The sequence below is a fragment of the Siniperca chuatsi genome, linkage group LG6 (assembly GCF_020085105.1).
Source record: "Siniperca chuatsi isolate FFG_IHB_CAS linkage group LG6, ASM2008510v1, whole genome shotgun sequence".
NCBI lineage: Eukaryota > Metazoa > Chordata > Actinopteri > Centrarchiformes > Sinipercidae > Siniperca > Siniperca chuatsi.
This window is the reverse complement of record NC_058047.1, coordinates 10,790,454-10,814,565: the sequence shown is the minus strand read 5'-3', so window position 1 is coordinate 10,814,565 and position 24,112 is coordinate 10,790,454. Positions and strand designations below refer to the sequence as shown.

The 24,112-nt window shown below is 38.1% G+C and overlaps 2 protein-coding genes and 1 long non-coding RNA gene across 4 annotated transcripts in view; 1 reads left to right on the top strand and 2 right to left on the bottom strand.

Annotated features, from left to right (window-relative positions):
- Nucleotides 1–3,254: 3,254 nt before the first annotated feature.
- On the bottom strand, nucleotides 3,255–5,429 carry LOC122878118 (transcription factor jun-D-like). Its single transcript, XM_044200475.1, has one exon. The coding sequence runs from the start codon at nucleotides 5,084–5,086 to the stop codon at nucleotides 4,280–4,282; it is 807 nt and encodes a 268-aa protein (XP_044056410.1). The 5' UTR covers nucleotides 5,087–5,429; the 3' UTR covers nucleotides 3,255–4,279.
- An 868-nt stretch (nucleotides 5,430–6,297) lies between these two features.
- LOC122878120 lies at nucleotides 6,298–22,389 on the bottom strand. The gene is made up of 3 exons (XR_006378412.1): nucleotides 21,423–22,389; nucleotides 19,096–19,190; nucleotides 6,298–16,037 (listed from the first exon to the last, which is right to left on the bottom strand). It is a non-coding gene; the product is annotated as an uncharacterized LOC122878120 (long non-coding RNA).
- Nucleotides 19,654–24,112, top strand: part of LOC122878117 (E3 ubiquitin-protein ligase rnf213-alpha-like) — a 52,256-nt gene continuing 47,797 nt past the window's right edge. Inside the window, exons 1-4 of one of the 2 annotated variants that reach the window (XM_044200473.1) lie at nucleotides 19,654–19,760; nucleotides 20,306–20,412; nucleotides 20,935–21,053; nucleotides 22,410–23,684. In XM_044200473.1, the coding sequence (XP_044056408.1) occupies nucleotides 20,313–20,412; nucleotides 20,935–21,053; nucleotides 22,410–23,684 (1,494 nt within the window). In that variant the 5' untranslated portion in view covers nucleotides 19,654–19,760; nucleotides 20,306–20,312. Of the gene's footprint in view, nucleotides 19,761–20,305; nucleotides 20,413–20,934; nucleotides 21,054–22,398; nucleotides 23,685–24,112 lie in introns of those variants that run through there. The other variant, XM_044200474.1, reaches the window with a different exon arrangement.

Below are 24,112 nucleotides of genomic sequence, written 5' to 3'. Positions count from 1 at the left end.
GTTGATTCTTGTTTTTGAAGATTTTGTACCTTTGGGGGTGAGATGGGTATTGTTACCTGCTACTTCTAATGACGTTAAAATCCCAAAATGAATATTATAGATATGCACACATTTAAAAAACCTTGTGCTGCATCATACATGTTGTTTTAACCCAGACAGTAAAGTTTAGATCCAGATTTATTCAAAATAATTAAATGTTTTCGTGTCATGAAAGCTCAGTCATGTAAGTTTAGCAGTAAAATTGTCATTTTGGTGGCAAATGTTTGGACGCTTCATGTCCCAACAGCCTCAAGATGTCACTGTTTCACTTTTTGCTGGGAGACAATGTAAAAATATTTTGTGCAGCAAGAAGCAGCTTGTCAAAAATTATGTGTATACTTAAAGAAAATTTGTTTTTAAGTTACATTTTATTCCCAAACTTAAGTCAGTAGGTCTCAGAAAGCCCAGTGAGGGATTTGTGAATGTTGTTGTCCAAGTCAATTTTAATTTCCCTAACATAATTGAGAATTTGATTAAATGTTTGTTTCCACATAACATTTACAGTTACGAAGGCACATCAAAACATTTTGGAATATTTAATCTCAAGGTATCGCTGAAAGTTTCTTTCTCCTAAAAGAGACTCTTGAAGTGCGCGTAAACCCTTGTGGTTGTTTGTGTTTCAGCACAACTGAGATGTGAGTGAAGATAAATGTATTTTCTGCATCTTTCAGAAAGTTAATCTTTCTATTCCCTCCCTTAGAAGCACAAAGAAAACTCTGTCCTGAAACTGTAATCAGATTACGTATCCAGAGAGTACTAATATGAAATGTTGAATCTTGTTTTTTTCAGGTTTTCATCTACTGATAGCGTCCCACAAAGTACACTTAAGTTACATTATAAGAGCCTGTTATACATGTTGTGAAAGAAAATCAAGTTGGTGATCTACTGCACTAATGTAGGGAAAACACACAGATATGTACACAGTTAAGTGTACAACATGTTAGTGCATGCTGCTTCTAACATCAAATAGACTAACCAGGTTACATGTGAAAGCTGTGAAGCACAGTGGCTAGTTTGTTACATTAGATTTTTCCAAACAAATTAACATGATATCAGCAAAGGAGACGATATCACGAGTGACAGGTCAGGCATTAAGGGAGAAGAGTGGTAGTGGGCTATCAGTTTCTCGTATTGCTGTTAGTGACGCAAAATTTTTGTCAAAATCCCATCTGTTTCTGCCTCCTCCATGTTGGAAGGTCCAAGGCCCAAAGCAACATTTCCATTTCTACACTTTAACTCAGCTGAAACATTAAATGTTTTTCATCTCTGCGTCACATGGCTTTCAGTGGAGGTGATCGAGAGACACAAATGCTGCCAAATTTTCACTTTTGAAATTATACACATATTATATTGTCTGTGAGGGAGGCCTCCATTCTCCCACTGTGCTTCTATATTTTATTCTAATTAGGATTAATCGTAGAAAAGGTTTCAGTCGTAGTCATCTGGACACTGTTTTCAGAGTCAAGACGTTTCGGCTCCCATCCAGAAGTCATTCTCAATTGTGAAAAATGGTCTGAGAACTCAGAAATTTAAGCTACTCTGTGTTGCTTAAGCTCTGCGCTCAGGGAAGAGTCTTTCTGAGAGTCTGCTGTTTACCCTGCCTAGTTTCACCTGAAACTGATCTTCTTTTGTTTCCATGATGGCCCAGTAATCAGGCCTTTTGTTTTCTGGCTCCACCTGATTAGCATATGATTGGCTTGACCATGGTGTTAATGCACTGTGATAGACTTTGGGCAGATTGAATCTCAGACCACCATTTCTGTTTAAAGAGGGGTTTTCTTTTTTCACCAAAATGGCTTCTTTGACTCCTCTTTCAACAGCAGACTCTAAGGAAGACTCCTTCCTGAGGGCAGAGCTTAAGCAACACAGAGTAGCTTAAATTTCTGAGTTCTCAGACCATTTTTCACAATTGAGAATGACTTCCAGATGGGAGCCAAAACGTCTTGATTCTGAAAACAGTGTCCAGATGACTACGACTGAAACCTTTTCTACGATGGAACACTCCTGGACAAATGAGGGACTACCCCGTCTTAATTAGGATTTAAAAAAACATCTTTGGACACTAAAATCAAAACTATATGCACTATATCTATCTATCTATCTATCTATCTATCTATCTATCTATCTATCTATCTATCTATCTATCTATCTATCTATCTATCTATATATATACATATGCAGTAATATTCTTCAAGGTAGATTGAACCAAACCTATTTAGTACAAAAATAGCATTATGAGAATTTAATTTTGCTGGTTTTGCAGTTCTAATTTACTTGAACTGTGGTCTGACAAGAGCCTCCTGCTCATCATATATAGGTGGACAACACTAACTGGCTAATATCAAAAGGCTACAGTGTACAATATAACTAATATGTTGGTCTAACCATGATCTTAAGGACCTCTACATAGATGTGCACTGGATTTGATACATTATGTTGTAGGGAACCCCATCTAATCAGATTTACTTCTGCCCTGCTGAGGAATCAATAAAACTACAGTACCTATCCACCCTCACACTATAGGCTGACGTCTGTTCAACGACAAGTGAAATCAAACTTATCCTCATTTTGCTGTGGACATCCTGGAGCTCTTCAAGTTCCTTCAGGATGTCCGAAACTGTCCCAACATATTCACCAAAATGTCCTCTCAACCATCAGTGCACGAACAGCTTTTGCAATCTCCCAATTAACCAGCAGAGGGCGAAAGACAGCAGGGGGGATGATAAGATGCTGATACACACACACTTCCAAAATCCTGGTATTACACAACACCAACTTCATTAATTCAGTCAACTATAAATGTACTCATAATAAATAAACGTACATTAAGTGATCCATAAAAAATATCACTATAATGATATTGTATTGACTTTCAGCTGTAGTCAGTTATAGTCTCAATTTTGTGTTGGCACTGCCATATAACACACAATATAATTTCTTACTGTCTTTATATTATTCAATATATTGTAACTTAATAAAAAAGCATCCCTGCATGATGTTCCATGTTTTTCTTCAAGACAAAACAAATTCTTCAGTTAAACCAGTTGAATACCTTCATGAAACTGAACATAGTCTTAAATGACTGGTGTATACAGTATGTCTTGAACATCTGTAGGCCTAGACCACCCATTCACAACCAACAGCTGTTTACTGTTGCACACAGTGACTTAGACTTTTTTTCCAACATGCATGTAAATATGAGATTTTAGCCAAAATGGAGGAAACAGTGTTTATTGGCAGAATTTAATATAGAACACAGTGGCATACAGCCAAATAACTGTGGACTAGAAGTGATCGCAACAGTCAGTGCAACAAAAAAGGTTACCACTTTTCACATTTAAACAAGAACACACTGAAAAAGGGACACAGTAGATTTAAAAAATAGATAAATACATGTCTTTGTAAAGGTTAAATAAACATTGATTAATTGCGCCCTTTGACACCCAGCTGTGGGCAACATTCGAGTATGTCAACAACATGCAAATTGTTCCCTACAGACATATACGGTAAATAGTCCATATATGTAGATTATCTCTTGTGTGGGCGCATTTTCTTACAGCCAATTCCTCATGATATCTGTGTCATAAATGTGCATATTTCAGTAGAAATATTGAAAATCTGTTTGTTCCAGGTTTGAGACTGTATACAGCCAGTCTGTAAACATTTTTAACAGAGGAAAAAAACATCGTTCTCGTTCTCTCATCAGGAAAGCCCATGGCCAAATTCCATTTAAAAAAAATGCAGTTTAATGCTGCCTTGTTCACCAGTTAACATATTTACGAGGTAGAACAGGATTTCATACATCGAACATATTAAAGGAAAACGCTCTTCCTTTCGGCATAAATCCAATAAACCACTTGACGATTATTTATTTTAAAATCCAATGATTAATAGTGATGCGTGCTCTCCACCGGGCGGCAGCGACTGCGGAGCAATGTGGGTTCTGGAAATTGCTTTACGAATAAAAATGCAACTTGCCCAAATGATCTGTCGGCCGATTGTAGCGGAATAGTCTCATCACCCATTATTTTAAACTGTGTTCTACCAGATATGTTCACATTTTGCCGGTGATCAAAGCCATTAAACAGCCGATTATTAATGTACAATTTGGCCTACGTGGCCTGGCATTCATTCCACTTGGAACGGCACACATCTGGGCTACGCTAAAAACCAACATTAACGAAGTCCATGAAGCTTATATGCTGGTCAGTAGCCCAACTGCAGGTCTGTCCTCCCCGGACTAGTGCACTTGAACTTCGTGTGGCAGCAGCTGGCAGCCGCTGTTGACATGGGTGATGACTTTCTGTTTTAGCTGGGCCACTTGCTCCCTCAGCAGGCCAGCCGTTGACGCCAGATCGTTGTTTTGGCTCTTCAGCGTTTTGACCTTGTCCTCCAGCCTGGAGATCCGCTCCAGTTTGCGCATCCGACACTTGGAGGCTGCAATCCGGTTCCTGAGCCTCTTCCTCTCGGCTTTCATGAGGTCCTGTGAGTCTATGTCGATGGGAGACAGCGGCGGGCTCTCCCCGAAGCTCTGAACGTCGGGGACCGTCTGAGGCTCCTCCTTCAGCGGCTGGACCCGAGAAAGCTCCGGCTGCGGCGGGGCTGCCCCTAAATGATGCGACGGAGGAGGCGGGAAAGGGACTGTGTCTGTTGAGTAGTTGACAGTGGTTTCCAATGGCCCGCTGCCGTAACTGTTCAAGTTCGTATATACCGGTAGATCCGGCTGGACGGTGACCGGGGCGATGTTAGCGCCCAGATCCAGGCTGTTGTTCGTCTGTCCGGCTCCGTTCAGCTGATTCTGCTTATGAAGGTCCTCCAACGCCTTCACGAAGCCCTCGGCGAACTCCTGCTCGTCCGTTACCGTCTTCGGGTAGAGGAACTGGGGGCTGGTGGGTGTCGTGGTGACCATTCCGTTGGACTGGATGATTAGCCTCTCCAGCTCCGGGGAGGCCAGTTTAAGCAGCCCCAGGTCCGGGGAGCTGAGGATGCTCTCGGCGTCGCGGAGATGCGGTTTGAGGTCTGCGTCATCCGCCAGGCTCTTCATCATTATTTCCGTGGTCGAAATGACAAGTTTGTACTGCTCGACACTCCCTCAGAACGGAGCCCTGCCCATAACCTCACAGAAATAAACCGAAGTGTAAAATATCTTGTGTTTAAATAATATTTTTAACACTTCACTCAAACCGTTGGCAGGCGTCTCTTCGCGTGCAGGATCTGAGTGTACTGTGAGCACCGCCTCGAGCTTTTCTAGCCTCGCACGTTCCATTATGTCACATCAGGGCGCGCGCATTGGGCAGATATTACGTTTTCCAGACTTTTATTTGAATATAGAGAGGCGGAGACAGGAGAGAGGTCTCACTCTGTGCCTCATTCAGGTGCCAGTGCCCACGGATGTAACAATGTGTAGCCTATTGTATGAACTGTATTGTATTACTCTTAATACATCAGTGTTATAACCTCTGACAGTGTGTCTTTGATCAGTCTTTCTGAAAAGATGATGTTTGTATATTATGTTCAGTCATATTTAAGTTAAAATGGTATTTTCTACCACTATAGTTTGTATTTATTTAAATATTGGGCATATATAGATTATATATATAGGGCATATATAGATTACCTACCTATTACTACCTATATTTAAATATAGGTAGGTTATAAAAAACTGCAGCTCCCATGAGTCTTTATGCTTTTGGCAACTGTTAAAAACTGAAAACATCATAACACAGAACTCTTTGGACTCCATACAGAGTCTCGTTATCACCAACAAGCGAGCACAGTGTCAGTCGATCTGTCACAGTTTACAATGAAGTATTTGGATGACTACTGGATGGATTACCATGGCATTTGGTACAGAACATAAGTTTATGTAAAAGACAGTCATGGTCCCCAGAGGTTGAACCCTAAACTGCAGAACCTGATGGCTGGGACAGATTGATTGATTTTAAGCTTAACGCTAACATAGTTTCCTAACTTGCTACACATGCAAGTGTTTAGCTTATAATGTGAACACTAAAATTCTCTGCACCTCTTGCTGTACTAGTCTGCACTGGGAGGAGCTTAATATTAGTGTTTGTCCCCAAATATGGGCTATAAACAGTATATTTAACCCTTTATAGCTGCAACTTCAGGCAAGCGAAATACAATCAGGAAGAAAAATAATATTTAAGAGTAAAATACACAAAATATATTATAGGCCTACACATTACTTGAGTCTGCCTTGTACTCTAAGGGCCCTGCACACCCACACAAGTGTTTTCACTTATTAGCTATATAGACCTCTGCTCAGGTTGAAGTGGAGATATGCTTGTAATTAGCTGTAGTCACCCAACTTGATAAACTCATAGCAGTCATTAAGGTGTAAATTGTTCCTCCCTTCGAGGTCCAACAGAGAAATGGGAGTGAGGAAGACATGGGTCAGTTGCAGTCTGTACATGCCCACACAGTCAAAGGCAAAATGAGTGAAACAAATGGTGTGTTAGGGAATTCATGGCATTATTTTTTATTTTTCATCAATGACTATCCAACATCTTTTCAAAGTCCTTGGGTTTTTCCTTTATTGCAAATGTTGATTTTTCCATATAGGAAGCTTGCTTTTCCTTTTAACCACTGGCTGAGAGAGGATTTTTGTGGGTTTTACCAAAACACAGCAACTATATTTGGCCACCCCCTAAGTTACACACACTACGAAACCAAGTAAACACAACTTTCCAAACATTTACCTTGAAAAACAACTAACATGAAGTTTGTTTTGCCTCTCAATGTGTTAAAGTCACTGACAGCAGACAAACAGGGAATATGAACTTCAGTCATGCTCAGTTATATTGATATAGGCGGTCCGTGACAAGTGAGCATCTGCTGAGGAAGACCGTGAGATATGGTCAAAAGCTCCAGGAAAAAAAAATATTGTAAATGGACCTTGTGTTAAGATTTTTTTTAAACTACTGTTTCCAATGTCAAGAATGTAGGTTCACTCTCTACAGAGTTATTCATTTTCTCAATAGACGATCTTTGGTACCAGTTCCATTGCCATGGAGAGGAGGGAGAAACTACAAACATTGAGGTGGTACATTGAGGTTTGATGTCATGGTGAGTTTTGACTGGTACATGTCTTGTTTACATTTTCAAACTAGTAAAATTATTATTACTATTTTGTTTTTTAAATATTTAATGTAAGAATGATAATTGCTAAACTGCAGGATGTAATAGAAATGCCAGCTTGCATAATTCCAGACATGAACAGTTGTGATTTTCATTATACATCTGTCTGGTCAAGAAAACCGGTTTATGTCTTTCTGCTTACTTCTGTTTTATGCACTCAGCCAAGACACTTGTGGTATTCCTGCACATCAGAATTAGGAGATCTGAAACTGATCTGATTTCAACACTTCCTCTGGTCAGTTAACCGTTTCAAGTTGTTTTTTTCGTTGGATCTGGTTTCACACCCATCCAAGTCACATGATCATTTCAATTTCCACTTAGATTTTCCAATTTCACTTTCCATTTTTAAATCGATATCAAATTGGTATCCATTTCTAATTACAGTATTTTAATTTCCCTTTTTAACATTTAATGTCATGGTAGAAAAGGTATCTTGCTCTGCCTGCATCTTAGATTAAAATGGAGATGGTTCCTGTGGTCTGCTAATTTCCTGGCTGTGTTTTCGATTTCCCGAACCAGATCTAAGGTTTTCTGCCCAAAATTCTTCAAAACAAGACGGTGTAGTCCCTCATTCGTCCAGGAGTGTTCCATTTAATGTCATGATTAACTAGAAGAGTTTAAAAAATACTACCTCTGTTTGTTCATGGTCTGTACATTTTGTCAGGATTTTCCCTCCTGCTAAATTTACTGCACTTATACACTTGTATAAAATCACTATTGTGTACTACAAACGCACTTCAAGCCACAGTAAATGCACTTTAGAAATACTGTTGTGGTGTTTCATCAGGTGTTAATATATAACATAATATGTTACTGAACATTGCAGATGAATTGTTCCTTTAATGTGACAAACTAATGTGACAAAATATGTGTTTGGTTTCCTCCCTTTTCATGTGATGTTGTTTGAGGTTTGTCCATAAATACACAAAGCAGCCAGTCAATCCGCAATCAATTTATTAAGCTAAATGTTTAATAATCAATCAATATCCCAAAGTATTTTCAGCCAAATATCATGAATAATGTCCACTGTTTCCTTCATTAACAAACAGTGATTTGGCTTGTAAAGGGTTACATAGAAGAAATATGTGCGTCACAGGTCCACCACTGCAAAGCTCTGTGTGGGTGGATCACATGATGTCAGATCTCTTAACGCTGTGGCGGAAATGGAGGTGGGGGGGGAGTAAACCAACAGAGGAGAGATATTTTTGTCGAAAAGCCAAGTATTAGTGTAGAGTGGGGGTGCTGAGCCTGCAGATATCTGGATAAGGATGTAACACACACACATCACATTCTTTCATTCTCCTTTCCCCTTAATTTACAACTAACCAATACAAAATGTGAGCAACATATATTAACAAAGAGTTAAGTATGACAAATTTCCAGTTTTTCTGGACACTGAAGTTTTGCTGCCTCTCATAGTAATTATCCATGGTTGATGGATTTCAAATTAATTTGTTCTTAACATGTTGTAATTGTCAGGTCAAATAATTTCCCCACAATTGTGGAAATATTCATTAAAATGTTATAGTTTGTCTTGTGTAAAATCAAGGCACAGAAGCAGTGTATGTAGCCTTAATTTGGTGAAACAGTTGAACATTTATAGATACAGACAGATTTTGTTGCAGGAGTGTGTGTCAGTGTCAGTATCAGAACATTTTGATGTTGATTTTAACCATGAAAAACTCGTGTTTGATCAATCAGTATTAGAACTTTTCAAATCTACCTAAAAGTGAGAGTTTGATACTCAAAAAATAGATTTTGGATCACTTTAGAGTTACATTATCGTATTGTGTTGTTATGCAGTTGGAAGTGCACTAAGAGAAAAAGTTGAATTCCTGCACACTGCCAGCAGTTTAGAGTTTATTAGATTACAATGTATGGACCTTTATAGGTATCAAATTCACAAAGTAAACCAACACCATATTTATACTTGACACAATATACAGGCAGCAATAACTAATTAACATTTTCTTTTACATTATTTCCTTTTCCTATGCACCTGTTTAGCAGGTGTGCATTAGACAACACTTACGGTGACAAATTACAGAGAAACATTTTGAAATGTAGAATTTATTCAAATTGAAATTTGATTTTTCTTTTGTGTGCATTTTCTTTTGCAAACTGGCAGACAATATGCTATTTCAAAATGAAATTGCAAACTGGACTTTAAAATTTGAATAGGAGTTATGCAATGCCGGTAGAGAAGGAAGCAACCCAGCATTCAAACAAAACAACAATAAAATAATTGACTTTCCTGATTTAGATGTAGAGATATTTCACTGGATAAAAGTGAAAAAAACTGGCAAAAACTTTGACTTGCTTGTGGCGCTAGACGAAAAGTCAGGGGATCAACAAGTCATCCTCTGGGCAACCCGAATGTCTGTACTGAATTGCATAGTAATCCATCCATTGGCTGTCAAGATATTTCATTCTGGACCAACCAAGAGGTGTGTCGACCAACTGACTACAGACAGTGCCATCACTAGAGCCACGCCACCAAATGTTAAGGTGATGGATACCTTTCTCAAGGAAGTTTCAGATCTAATTGATTTATAGAAGTACTGACAGAAATTGAACCACATACTGCTTGGCAGGTAGGAAATCAATTAAAAAAATATTGTATGTTTTAAAAATGGTTGCCAATAGTCAATGGGCTAAAAGATACCTGTATGGTGCTGCAGAACAAACTGTTCCCTCGCCATTCAGTATGACACTAACCCCATTGGGATGAGGAATCCTGACATTTATCGTAACGTTTTCCAGATTAAAAACACTCAGTAAAGAGCCTTTTAGTGTTTCATAATGTAATAGTGTGTCATGTGACAGCTAAATGGTCTAAATTCTTCAAACACAAGTCAACATGAGCTGAGGAGTACACTCAGGCCTCCAGCAGTCATTTTTTATCAGTGACTGTGGGTTAATGCTGCAAGTCAGGGCCCAGAGTGATGAGCTGTCAGGAAGGCTTGGCATCGGTTAGTTCACTTTCTGCTGTGCAGGAGCCCAAAGGAGATCAAGAACGTTTTGTACTGTATTGAGCAACATGTAGATGTGTGGTTTGTACTTGTACATTATTTGTGATTAATGGAGGGGAGTAAAGCAGATAAGGGCCCTTTAAAGGTATTAGAAACAAGCATCCATCTTCTGTTGTGAAACAGATACTTTAACAGTTGGCTTACTTTCACCTTCACAAATGAATTTCTCATGAATCTACTGTGAGGTTTTTTAAAGCTAATGAAGCCCAATGCATAAGTGAAGTGTTACTGTATGTTGTTTCGCTGGCACCTGGTTTGGCAAGTTTTCATGGATGTAATAAAAAAAAGTTTTGTATAATGTCAAAGTAGTTTACTAGATAAATGTTGTGTCTTGATCCTGGCCAACAATGTTACAGTGCCTGAATGGCAGGTATGTAATAATAATAATAATGCATTTTATTTATAGGTGCCTTTCAAAGCACTCAAGAACACCTTACAGGCACAGTTAAAAACAAGCAACAGTGTATCAAGACATCATAAAATCAAACAAAGCAGTAATATACTATAATAAGTTAAAACAATAACTAGGTATATAATCTTCATCAGTGTTAAACTCAAACTGTGGTTGTAGCCATTAGAGACAGAATCAGACCAAACATGCCAGTTTAAAAAGGTGTGTTTTAAGACGGGATTTGAAGGTGGAGACTTTGTGTGGGCAAGTGTGCTCAAAAATAAAACAGATGTCAAACAAAACCTAATTTTAGATCTCACTTCCTTTTGCAGCACTTATCTTTCATACATGATCATTCTGGGTTTATATGAATATATTGATCTGCAGCCGTGGTGCTGTGAGTTTGGACCTCCAGACTTTTGGTTGTAATGTTGATGGTCGAAGAAAGCATCCGCTACTGTTACAGTTATTATCAATTATTTTATGTATTTTTAGAACAAGATTAAGCCTTAAAGGCATTAGCATGCTCTGACCGATGGACTCGACCGATGGATGAAATTTGTTTTTGTTTTTTTAGCACTAAACGTTCAGTAGTAAATAAAGTGAATATCAATCCTGACAGGTAGAAGTACACATGTATTTGTGTCACATGTATTACATGTACACTAACCTCCTCCACTGGGCCTGATGACGTAGTTTCAAAGTGTAGGTGAAGTTCCACACTCACAGAGGATGTAGGAACCCCACACACAGTGTGTGTGTGTGTGTGTGTGTGTGTGTACTGGGGGTTTGTACAAAACACACCTGTGCCCACACACAAAAACACACAATGTCACACACTTCACCACAAAACCTCACCAGGCCTACAACTTTTCATGGTTAAATATCATCTGTTGTAGAAAAACAGACAAAAGCATCCGACATTTGATTTATTTTTTCCCCAGAACAAGTTACTGTATGTATTTCTGTTATGGGGGGGACATTACACATTAATGTAGCCCCATATTTACATATTTACAGTCACTTTATGACACATTTAGATGAAGTTCACATGAAGACATTTCAATATAACCAGTTTAATTCATACTCTATATTATTTATTTTTTATTTATATGTATTAATTTCTTTTATCTGTTTCCTTGCTTATTAAACATTATGTTTTTGATCCTGACTGAAGTTTGTTACTGAGGGTGTAGTCAGTGCTATACTAGCCTGCTTATCTTGCTTACCTTGATAATCATAATATAAGATTATTTTTCTCATTATTTTGCAGCTACAACAATCTAATAGTCCCACAGAATCAATAATATCTCTTCTTATTTTCCAAGTAGAAAATAAGAAAGATAGAAGTGACAGAAATGTGCCTCATTAATCTTAAATGGTGGTTTCCATCCATTTTCCAACCAGACTATGAAACAGAAAAATGTAAATGAACTTTTGTGGGAAAATGTTCTTAATGTCTCATGCAATTTATATTTCACCCTTGAGGCTTAGTTTTAGGTTTTACACTAAATGTCGCAACAAAGACATACTTTTAATTTTAGGACAAGACAGGATGTTATAGTCACAGTTTCAGCCTTATATCTATATCTATATCTATATCTACATATATATCTGGGATGTGTTAAAAGATAATGAAACATCTACTCTACAGTAAATGTGGGAGGACAACAGGTTGATCTGCCACATCCGGACAGAAACTGCTGCTGCTGCTGCTGCTGCTGCTGCTGGGCGGTACAGTGGCTCAGTGGTTGATGCTGCCACCTCACAGCAAGAAAAGTTGGTTTGAATATCAACCCTGATCCTTTCTGTGTTTTCCTGTTCTCCCACAGTCCAAACAAGTGCAAGTCAAGCCACCTAAATACTCTAAATTGCCCAAAGGCTGGCATGTATGGATAGCATACACAGATGTATGATATACTGTATCATATGAAGGGTTCAGTCTTGTTTTGTCTTTACATTTTACAATTTTACTCATCAGTGCAATGTGTACAAGCTGAAGGCATCACTTTCGTTTCCTGCAGTATATAATGATGTGTCCCAGGGCTTGATCCTAGGACCACTATTATTCTGGGTTTATATCTAGGTCAGAATTGACCTGATATAAATGTTGTTGATAATGATAGTATTTACTGCTCCTCTGCACATGCATTGCATATTCAGAAAGTCTCCTGGTTTCAACTTGCCTTAATCATTGTCTAACAATGTATTTATGAAGCTTTTCCTGAACACTGACTAAATGAAGCTACTGAAACCCTCAAGCAATGGGCAAAGTTATCACATTTTTATATTGTATGTTTATGTGTTATTATATGTGTTTCTTTATAAATATTTTTTAATTGTTCTTGTTGACTGGTAGAGTTTAATGACTTTACAATAAGCTAACATCCCAGCAAACAGGTAACCTTCAGGAAACATTCCCTAAAAATTCCCGTTTGGTTATATTTGTTGCAACTTTTAGGGAACGTCCCCTAAAGGTTCCTGTTTAAGGAATTTCTATGAACGTTGCCAGAAGGTTATTTTAAAAAAACGTTAGAGAACGTTCCCTAAAGGTTCTCAGACAGGTATTTTTAAAAAAACGAGTGGAAGAGCAGTCAACGGCTGTCAGTACGGTTCAGTACTGCTTCCGGTCCATGCAACACCTCTGTCCGTTGATATGGTGGGGTTTAAATAAATTAATAGGTGATTATTAAAAAGACATACTCTCATAACAGATTTTCACATGATCAACTTTATAGTTTAAGTAATATCTTTACAAAATGTTTGTTTTCGTAGTTTGTCAGAAAAGAGCTAGATAACGTTTGATTTTGTTAGCTTAATTAATCGTCCACCAATAGCTAAGCTAATGTTAGTGTATTGATCTTGCATCAACGTTGACTAATGTTTTTTAATGTTAATGTCTGAAGTAATCTCGTGTTTAAAACGTAAAATTTAGGATATTTGATATCCTAAACAATAAAGCTGATGTCAGGCCTTGGGTTTTTGAACAGTAATTCTGAGCAATATTTAGCTAACTTTACTTTTTTAATATATTTAACGCTAGCTTAAATTACTGTAAAGTGTGCTAACATGTTGTGGAGATTAGCTAACAGCTATATAAACACCATCAATTGGTATTAATGTTACAATAGTTAAAGTATCGTAGATGAATGAGGGACTACACCGTCTTATTTTGAAGAATAGTTAAAGTAGTTTTGGCATCACTGGGTAACTCTAGGTGGTTACTGCCAATTTACCACCATGAAACTAAAGGCCATTTTATCTTACAGGTATTTATTGTTTATTGTTTACTCAGCACTTATAATTGTTGCTAACTAGCTAGCTACCTAACCTAAATGTTACCCACCAACAGGTTTGCGTTACAGTTGTTAGCTAGCTAGCTAGCTTTAGCTACTTGCTTCAGGCTGTATCTAAAAGGCTAAACAGTGGTGGAAAGTAACTAAGTACATTCACTCAAGTACAGTACTTATGTACAATTTACTAGTATTTCCATTTTCTGCTACGTTATACTTCTACTCCACACAATTCGTAGGCAAATATTGTACTTTTTACTCCACTACATTTATTAAGTAACTTTAGTTACTAACGACAGTTACTACAGATTCAGATTAATAATACAAAATATAATCAACAAATAAATTATGATGTATTATTACAGATTTAGAAATAACTATTAGCCTCGCCTTTATCAGCTGCCACATTAAAGTGATGTGTACACATTAATGCATCCGTAATTATAATCCAGTAATATATTCTAAAATGGGCCAGTCTGCATAATGAGAACCTTTACTAGTGTATTTTGATGCTCATACTTTTGTACTATTAAAATTTTGAGTGCTTGACTTTTACTTCCAACAGAGTATTTTTACACTGTGGTATTGCTACTTTCACTTAAGTAAAAGATCTGAGTACTTCTTCCACCACTGAGGCTAGATATTCTTTATATATGTGTCTGTTTGAACTAGGAAACATTGTAGTTGAAGGAATACTGACCAGCAAACACAACTGTGGACAGAAAAGGATGAAATGAAAGGAAAAGAGATAAGGAGGCGGTCGCTCATGACTGTCTTATTTGAAGGGTGGTTTCCACGTCCTGAAATATGGATTCCCTCAGTAGGATTAAGCACAGACCAGCACTTGCCAGTCCAGTCCAAGTCCAGCAGAACAGGTAGGTACAAAACCCCCACAAAAGGGAAGCAGCAGCACATAAACACTGTAAATTTTGTTTTATGAGTACTATACATATTTTTCTGTCATGAAAAGCAGTAACTGCATCTACAATATATATAGGGACCAAGAACATCTAATGACTTCATAGTGAGTTTAACATAGGTAACGTGTAGTACTTCACTGTCTCTGTACTGATTCTTTACCTCGTGATTCAAACCTCCTGTATCTTATGCTTAATGATATTTTTCTCAATACAGTATAATACTATAGGGACTGTCAGTGTGTGTCCTGGCTCTGCGGATAATGGGGAACATATTTGTCTACCAGGTTTCTGTCACAGGTGAATCTGAACAGTGTTGCTTGTTTCCACTAGTGTACCCCCGTAAAACTAAAGGAGAGAGAATGGAAGAAGCATAGGAGCCATAGCCCTTATTTTGTACAATGAAAATACAGGAAATTTTAACCTCCCCATGTATGATGCCCTGGCGCCACCCATGTGTTACTCATTTGAAAGTACTGTTCATGAAAGCTTAACTAGCCATTTCATAAGGTGGTCTGGGTGTGTCCTTCAAAGTGGTAAATACCTCTACCTTTTATTATTTATTATATTCACAGCAACTACACAACAACAATTGATAACATTAACAAGTAGTTATCAACATTAGTTTGGTCTCTTTTCTTTTGTCTTTAACATCTGTTTTTGCAGAGAATTACTCATCAAGATCACCATGTTACTGTTTAAACCTTGAGTATATGCACCACCTTCATTTGCCACATTTAGGCCCATATCAGATAACACAGTGAATTTTGGTCCACCTTGGAAAGAAGGCAAAGCATCAGTACACTTATCTCTTTTGAAAACACCCAGTGTGCGACATGAGCTAAGTTTACAGATGCTTTGATCCAGCACTTTCTTGATTTGCGGTAGTGTGCAGAAGCTTTGTACATTTTTCAAGTCCACTTGGCTTTCTTTTTTCTTTACCTTCACAAGTGCTGTCATCTCAATTCAAGGGATAAAAATATGCCTTGGAAGGAACAGCATGTCTGTGAGATGAATGGAGAGAGAGATGCAGAGCGTGGGGAGAGATGTTTTTCTGGAAGGCTGGGATTAGATGCGGTTCCAGAAATATGTTGGGCAGCTTGGTATACTTTGTGCCCAGTGGTAAAAATAGGTTGCCTTCCCGAGGGAAGTGATGACGTCTGCAGCCTGTCTGCATCATCAGCCACAAGTTGGCTTCATCCTCATACTGGAAGAGGCAGAGAGACAAAGTGTGGGGGGAGCATCAGTGATCACCGTGGCAACACATGCAGAGTGACGTAGGTAAAAGCAATTGAAAGGAAGAGAGGTAGTGATTGGCTGGTGACTGCAGTGGTGTGTGTGTGTGTGTGTGTGTGTGTGTGTGTGTGTGTGTGTGTGTGTGTGTGTGTGTGTGAAGAGATGTGTGGGTGGTAAAGAAGAGGAGGAGGACTCAATGGCCCATCACTAAGATTAGCCCCCACACCCCCAAAACACACACACACAGGGTCCAAGCCTGTTAGCACGGTCAACAATTCTGCCTAGCAATGAGATGATACGATTTAGCACGCTCCTTGAGCACTGACTTCAGAGGCAGTGGAAAATAGTGTTATTTTCCTCCCTCACAAATGTCATCTTGGATATTATGCATGCATGCATTTTGGGAGGAAAATATTCCCCACATTCCCCCCACATGAACTCAACATATTCTGCTGTTTAATTTCAGTGCCATTAAAATAGACCTTTTGGCAATTCAGCTGCTTTGGCAAAGCTTTAGTGCTGAATTGATTTAAATTTCAAAGGTTATTCTGCCCTCCAGTCTTCTTTACTGCAGTTTTTCTTCCAGTTGTCCTGTTCTATCTTTCCCAGTCACCTTTTACGACACTACCTGTTTTGTTATATTTTATAGAATGATGAATGTTAATTTTTTCATATCCTGAATGGGTTTTTAAAGCTATGATACAACACATTCAAACTACAGATGGGGTGAAGTTGTTTCATCTTGCCACTGTTGCCATACAGTGAAAATCTCAACCTGCAATCTGGTATTGTAAATATATCTCTGACTGGTACACTTCCGGGCAACATTTACTCCTTGTCTACAGTGCCTTTTGTAGCAAAAGCAGCATGTCAGCAGCACAGCTGCAGTACTCCATTAATATACAGTATCTACACTGGTTCTGCTCAGCAACAGTACTGCACTTAGGCAGAATGCATTCATAGTCCAATGCACAATCAATGTAGTTATGTATATAAATCTGACAACAGGTAAGACAACATAGTAGGGCCACTGTTGGGGATAAAAATGAAGTTGTCATATTCTGTAAATTCAAAGTACCTCCAAAAGGTCTACAGTCAGCAGGAATGTGTATCGCGTCACATGTGGGCATGTGTGTGTCCTTGAAGTAGAGCATGAGATACAATACAACAATACGGGGACCTGCTCATCAAAACATTGAGTTGGAACCTAAACCCAGACAACAGAGGCAGAGTAGGATAATAAAAAACATTCTTTACATGGTCAAGTGGCAAGCAAAAGGTCAGAAACAATAGATCAGTCCAAACTAGCCACAGTACCAAGAGAGCAAAGGGGCAGGCAAGTGGTCAGTGGGGTTAAGGCAGGCAGAGAAGGGAGAGTAATAGGTGGCACACTAGGGCTGGCAAGCAACAGAAACAAACTGGCGAGGGAAAGGTACTGACTGAGGGCTAATACTGGACTGCACTCAGGGGAATGGGGAACAGCTATGAGGGGAATGGGGAAGTTTAGGTGATAGCTGAGGCAGGAAAGCTCTCTAGTGACAGCTGCTGGACAGGTTGGGAAGGACAGGGTCTGAGAAGACGGGACGGATTGAATTCATGGAAATGGCATAATTACTGGAGCTGCAGGCAGAAGATTTAGGGAGGAGGGTGAATCAGCAGGAGCCATGACAGAATCATACATGTGTTCCAATAAGATCAATGGTTAATTTCTGTTTGGCCACACATCAGTGGGCCACCGGCCTCATGTTACAGGTGCGAAATTGAGAACTTTAGAGAGGTTTAAGCCAAATGCTACATGAGTTGCAGCCACATTTGGCAGATTTACATTCAGTCTATCCAACAGTTGTGGAGATATTTCACTCTACAGACCAATGGACTGACATTGCATTTCTAATATATTCATATTGCTAGTGTCTAATCACACACAATAAATAGCACTGAAATATGTTTTACTAATCATAGTCTTTGCTTTTTGATGATCATCTATGAGGGACTTACATTCAGCAGGTACTTTATTAGGTACACCTGTATAATCTAATGCAATCCAATATACCTGTTATGCCATAAAATCTACTTTTATGATGCCTATAATGTTCAGGGTTTTTTTTACACTGCCATAGTGTTAATCAAATTATATGTTTTGGCAATGAGGTCATTATTCGTGGTGGTGGTGGTGTTGTACTGGACTGCATTATACTCAGAGCTGTTTCTAATATTCTATTGTATGTAAATAGGGAGGACAAAAGATTAGAAACACCTGTCAGTATAATGTAGTCCAGTCCAGTACAAAAGAACCTTTAACTATGCCCTCAGTAATACACATATCATTGATTTCACACATTTCTGACAATGTGAGAGAGCTGTTGTACTGAATTGCAATAGATTGTACAGGTGTACCTAATAAAGTATGTTCACTTTTGTCTGTGTATTCTGTACATCATAGTTTTATGTCAGGTATTTTATAATGAAGCCTCACCTAAGCCTAAGGTAGTGTGTTATAAAACAACAGTAATTAAATTCCATTTTGACAACATGCAATGAGACTTCATGAAGCTTCATATGCCATTTAAATTGTATCTTTGGTAGCATTTCAAGTAGGATCATAAATACAATTACTACTGCTATTACTGTTACTACTATAACTGCTGGTGCTTCTATTACTATAATAAATATGTCAAACACTAGTAGTATGCCTTCTTTTCCCATTGTGCAGCTTATTTTAATTATGTGTGCAGTGTTGTTTTAATTATTTCTGTCCAATTTAAGGTCTGTTCATAACATCTGGTCACCATGGTTTCTTGATAGGGAATAAGGTTAGAGGAGATAAAGTGGTTTAGATTAATCAGTATTGCCACCTAATGGCTACCAATGAGTATGTCTGTTGGTATTAGTGCTGAATCTGAAGATTGTAGAACATGTCACTGAACATTGTTAGCATAATAATCCTACTAATGATAGTGATGATAATTTTCTATCTTAATGTTAATTGAAATAATCTTACAACATTTGCATTGTGTTTCCATACTTACAGAAAATGTACTGTGAAGATAGGGATTGCAGTACAGCCAAGGATTTTCTAAACTTCACAATCGCTGTAGTTCAGATGAACTGATCCTAAAGTCTGCTGTGAAAAGATGATATTGTTTTTTATATACTTATATATAATACTTAAAAAAATAAAAGGAACACTTGGTGCATCATACATTAAATGTTTTTTGTGACCTTGATTGCACTTTATACTTTGTCTGCTTTGTAAAGGTGGTCAATATATAATATTTACATAGATTATATTAAAGGTGACAGTGACATATATAGGGGCAGCAACGATTAGTCAGTCGAAAGAAAATTAATCAGCAATATTTTGATGATCGAATAATCGTTTTAGGAATAGGGACCTAGGAGTATTCCATTGTTCAAGCTTCTCAAAGGTAAAGATTTGCTGCATTTCTTTGTCATATATGAGAGTAAATGAAATATCTTTGTTGGACAAAACAAGCACTTTGAAGCAGTTTGGATTTTGGGAAATTTAAAAATAATTTATTGCTCAATAGGTGTGGCAGAAAAAGCCAAAGCAGCCACACCTCTTTCAGTAAATGAAAACGAAAGTAAATGCATGACCCTCAGTAAGCTATATAACGTCAGTTATCTGCTCAGATTTTCAGTCTCAACCATGTAAGGAAGTAGAGCAAACAAGGTAGGTTATCTGACTGAGTTTTGGTAAATTATGCTGACTAGAATATTCAAATATTGTGTCTGTAATAGTAAATCTGAGGTTAGTCAAACTGAGAGGTATTTTTATTTTTATTTCTCTTTGTATTACAATATAATTTGCTATAATAGTATTATGTAATTCATTAAAGGATTAGGATCGACTGTATGCTTCTTATTGAATTTGAAGTGTTTCTCAGATCATCCTGCACTGTGCTGTTGTTGAAAGATAAAAAAGTAGACGGAGAGGAAGAAGGAAGTGAGAAAGTTACTTCACACTAGTCTTTTTTTAAATGTTAAACTACTAAGACTACTACACACATAACAAAGGAAGTTACCATTAAGTATAGCAGGCTGTTACATTGGTCTCAAAACGAATAAGTTCATAAAGGAAAATTCTTATTGACTCTAATTTTGGGAAATAATTAGACTGAGTGGGTAAAAACTTTCTGAAAGAAGCCTGGATTCTGCTGATAATGCTCAAGTACATAAAAATTGTGCCCCCATTCTAAATGTTATCTGTCTAAACAGGTACATCATGTATTGTCCAGAATGTGGAATTCAAGTGGAAAAGTCATACAAATTCTGTCCTGAATGTGGCTTCAAGTTGTTTCTCTTGACTGAAAATAAGACCCAAGGTAAGTTTACCAGCAAACTATTTTTTGTGAATTTCTTATGGTTATTGGATAAAATTCATGCGGCATTGTTAATTGCACCATTTTTGTGGAAATCCACACATCCATCTATTGATTTATTTAAAAAAAAATTCACTATATCAGTGTTAAATAACTTCTTACATCGAAATCACATGTTTTTCATGTAAAAAAAGCTTTGTCATGTGCTACCATACAACAATGCTGCAGGTGGACTTTTTACCAGAATAAGAATGAGCAATAACGGGACTCTACACCTAATAGTCTTATGATACAAAGTAAAGTTATTTTCGTAGCCAGTAACATGTTTTTTGTGCTGTACATAGACTTAATGAAGTATGATTTATCTATATGGTCCAGTTTGGTTTGCCTTAAAGCTGAAGATTGTAATTTATCGTCCTGTTATCTGTTTGGAGGAGTACCATGAAAGACTAAAACACATTTACTGTAGCTAGATATACTGCATATCTAATTAATATGTCACATAACATTTTAATTGTTACCCAGATGTGGCCACGGCAGCACATCAACCCTCAGTCACTGCTGAGGCTAAGAACCAAAAGGAGGATCAAGACCAGGTTCCAAAAGACGTTAAAGAAGATCAAGAAAACATTGCCCAGATAAAGGTGAAAAGGCTAAGAAGCAGTTCTTGTATTGGCATAATTTTCATTCTCATTTAAAGTGTTTTAAGCCATGAATTTAACCAACAACGTTTAAAAAAGAATTCAAGCCACAAGCAACTATTACTTCCTCTTCCTGAAACTGAAACTTTGTTCTCTCTGCTAGTTTACACCGACATTATCTAGGATGGTAAACAAGCTCATAAAAACAGGGGAACAGGTTTCTGCTATTGCAGGAATGTGTTTATAATCAAATTTAAAACACCTTTCAATATAATGCAGTCCAGTACAACACCACCACTAACTATGACCTCAGTCATAAACATATAGTTTAATTAACACCGACAGTGTCAACAATAACTGAACATTACTTACAATACTTTAGTAGCTCTCTGTGACTGTTTCTTCTTTACCCATCCTTCCTTGCAATATTTCAGCTGACCAAATATATTGTTGTGTTGACCATTTTTTTATTTAACATCCTAGCACCGCTACATAAGAGTTCAGCTATGTAACTCTGTGACAAATACATTGCATTTCCAATTTCCAGCTCCTTCATAATAAAATCATTTAACTAGTTTGCTTATGGAAGGCTTTTAATGTGAAGCAGCAGCAGGTATGGTCGGTTTGCATCAGCAGTAACTTCACGCAGCTTCAATATGGCTGAAGAAGTTAAAAGTAATAAGGCTGATCTTAATAGAACAAACAAGAACATATAAGTGAAACTAAACTGTTCAGAGAGCTGAACACAGAGAGGCTTAACAGTGCTTTCTCTATAGTTACTAACACAACCACACATGTGTTGAGTCAGTCAGTTAAGCACAAGACGACGCTTGGATTTGATGGAGGTGAATGTACAGATTGGCCCCGGTCGGCCCCGCTACCAAGTAGGACCACAAAAGAGCTGTTCAGCATGGTGATTCCCTGCTGTGAAGCTGCCGTGGAAATGCATGTGTGTGTGGCTATACCAGGCTTGTGAAAAGAAGAAGCCAAAGAAGGTTTTTTTTTTGCTGTAAAATGAAGTAGTGACATAGTATACCCTCCAAATTCAACTTGTAAATTGACCTACCCAACTTGTTTAAGACAGTGTGCTAACTTTTCAGTTTCACATAGTTATGAATGACTGAAAAAAGATGGCATTGCCTTTGTATTTATTAATATCTTTAACACATTTTCTACCTCACCATGGATGTTTTCCATTTTATTAATTTCTGTTCTGAAAAAACTGTGGTTCTTTGGCTCAACACAGTAACCACTCAGCTCAATGAGGTCATTTCTGCCTCCAGTGAAACGTTACTTCAGTGAAAGGTTTATGAGCCTGAAACTGATATCTGCTAAACTAACTATTTAGACTCTTTTCAGGGGCAGCCGGCCTGTGATGGCTCAGAGCCAGCCAGAGATGGCGCTCCACCACAGAACTCATCAGATAACACTGCCAGCCCAGGCACACTAGAAAAAGGAGCTATGCCCTCATCCCCAAATCAGACACCCTCAGTTGGCATATCAGTCACTACCAGGGAGCCACAAGTCACAGAGACTTGTATGGAGGAGGAGAGGCTATCTGCTACAGCTCCTGAAAGTGACTCTCAACCATGCGGTGAGGCGGCGCCTGGATCAGACCTATCTGTTTCCACGACACTGCCCTCCCCTACATCTGCCAGTGATAAACAGCAACAAAAAGAGGCCCCACCAGATAGTAGTACAGAGGACAGCCCTGATGCAGTGCAAATTCGTGCTGACAAGCCAAGTGACAATAATTCTGGGCCGTTGTCTAACTCTGCATCATCACTAACATCAACTAAAGAAACCGGCTCCACTGCACCTGAATCGTCTGAGAAAACACCTCAAGAATGTGATTTGGTGGCAAAGCAGTCTGCCTCTGAACAAGATAAAGATAAGAAAATCTTTCATGAGACAAAAAATTGCTCTGGGAGGCCAGATGATAAAGCCAACTATTTAGACTCTTTTCAAGGCGAGCCAGCCAGAGATGGTGCTACACCGCAGGACTCATCAGATAACACTGCCAGCCCAGCCACACTGGAAAATGGAGCCACAACCTCATTCTCCAATCAGAAACTCTCAGCTGGCGTATCAGTCACTACCAGGGAGACACAAGTCACAGAGACTTGTAAGGAGGAAGAGAGGCTATCTGCTACAGCTCCTGAAAGTGACTCTCAACCATGCGGTGAGGCGGCGCCTGGATCAGACCTATCTGTTTCCACGACACTGCCCTCCCCTACATCTGCCAGTGATAAACAGCAACAAAAAGAGGCCCCACTAGATAGTAGTACAGAGGACAGCCCTGATGCAGTGCAAATTCGTGCTGACAAGCCAAGTGACATTAATTCTGGGCCGTTGTCTACCTCTGCATCATCATTAACATCAACTAAAGAAACTGCACCTGAATCGTCTGAGAAAACACCTCAAGAATGTGATTTGGTGGCAAATCAATCTGCCTCTGAACAAGATAAAGATAAGACAATCTCTAACGAGAATCTATCTGGGAGGCCAGATGATAATGAAAATCACACCAACACTGAACAACATACATTTGCTAAACAAACTGACAGGAAAGACGACCAAGCAGCCAGAGATTCTACTGATCAAGTAACAAAGGAAACAGCCAAAAGCAATGAGGTAGTTATCAGATTCATGGAGTTTTAACCCTCATACTGACTCAAACCCAAATCATTAGCTTATAACAAAATAGTTTTAGCTCATTTTCTTCATTTTATTTAGAAATACTAAATGATGGTAGTAATAGCATTTAAATTTTATATTGACAACAATTGTGTAATAATTTCCATCAGTCTGACATTAAAACATGGTGTTTTGGAAACAATCATGGATACAGGGTGTTAACTGTGTAATATTTTTTACATATATTTAAATGCATTTTACAATATTTGTAATTAATAGTAAAGACAATGAAAATGTGTAAAATGTGAAAATTGACAAGTATGATAAGTTTACATTTTAGCTGTATATATTGTACAATAGATAAGGTAATATCCTGATCATCTGATCAGGGCTTTGTTTACTCTTCAACCTTTTATTTTTCTCAC

Excerpts from the sequence above, each read along its gene's own strand:
- LOC122878118 (XM_044200475.1), bottom strand. The coding sequence starts at position 5,086 with ATGATGAAGAGCCTGGCGGATGACGCAGACCTCAAACCGCATCTCCGC.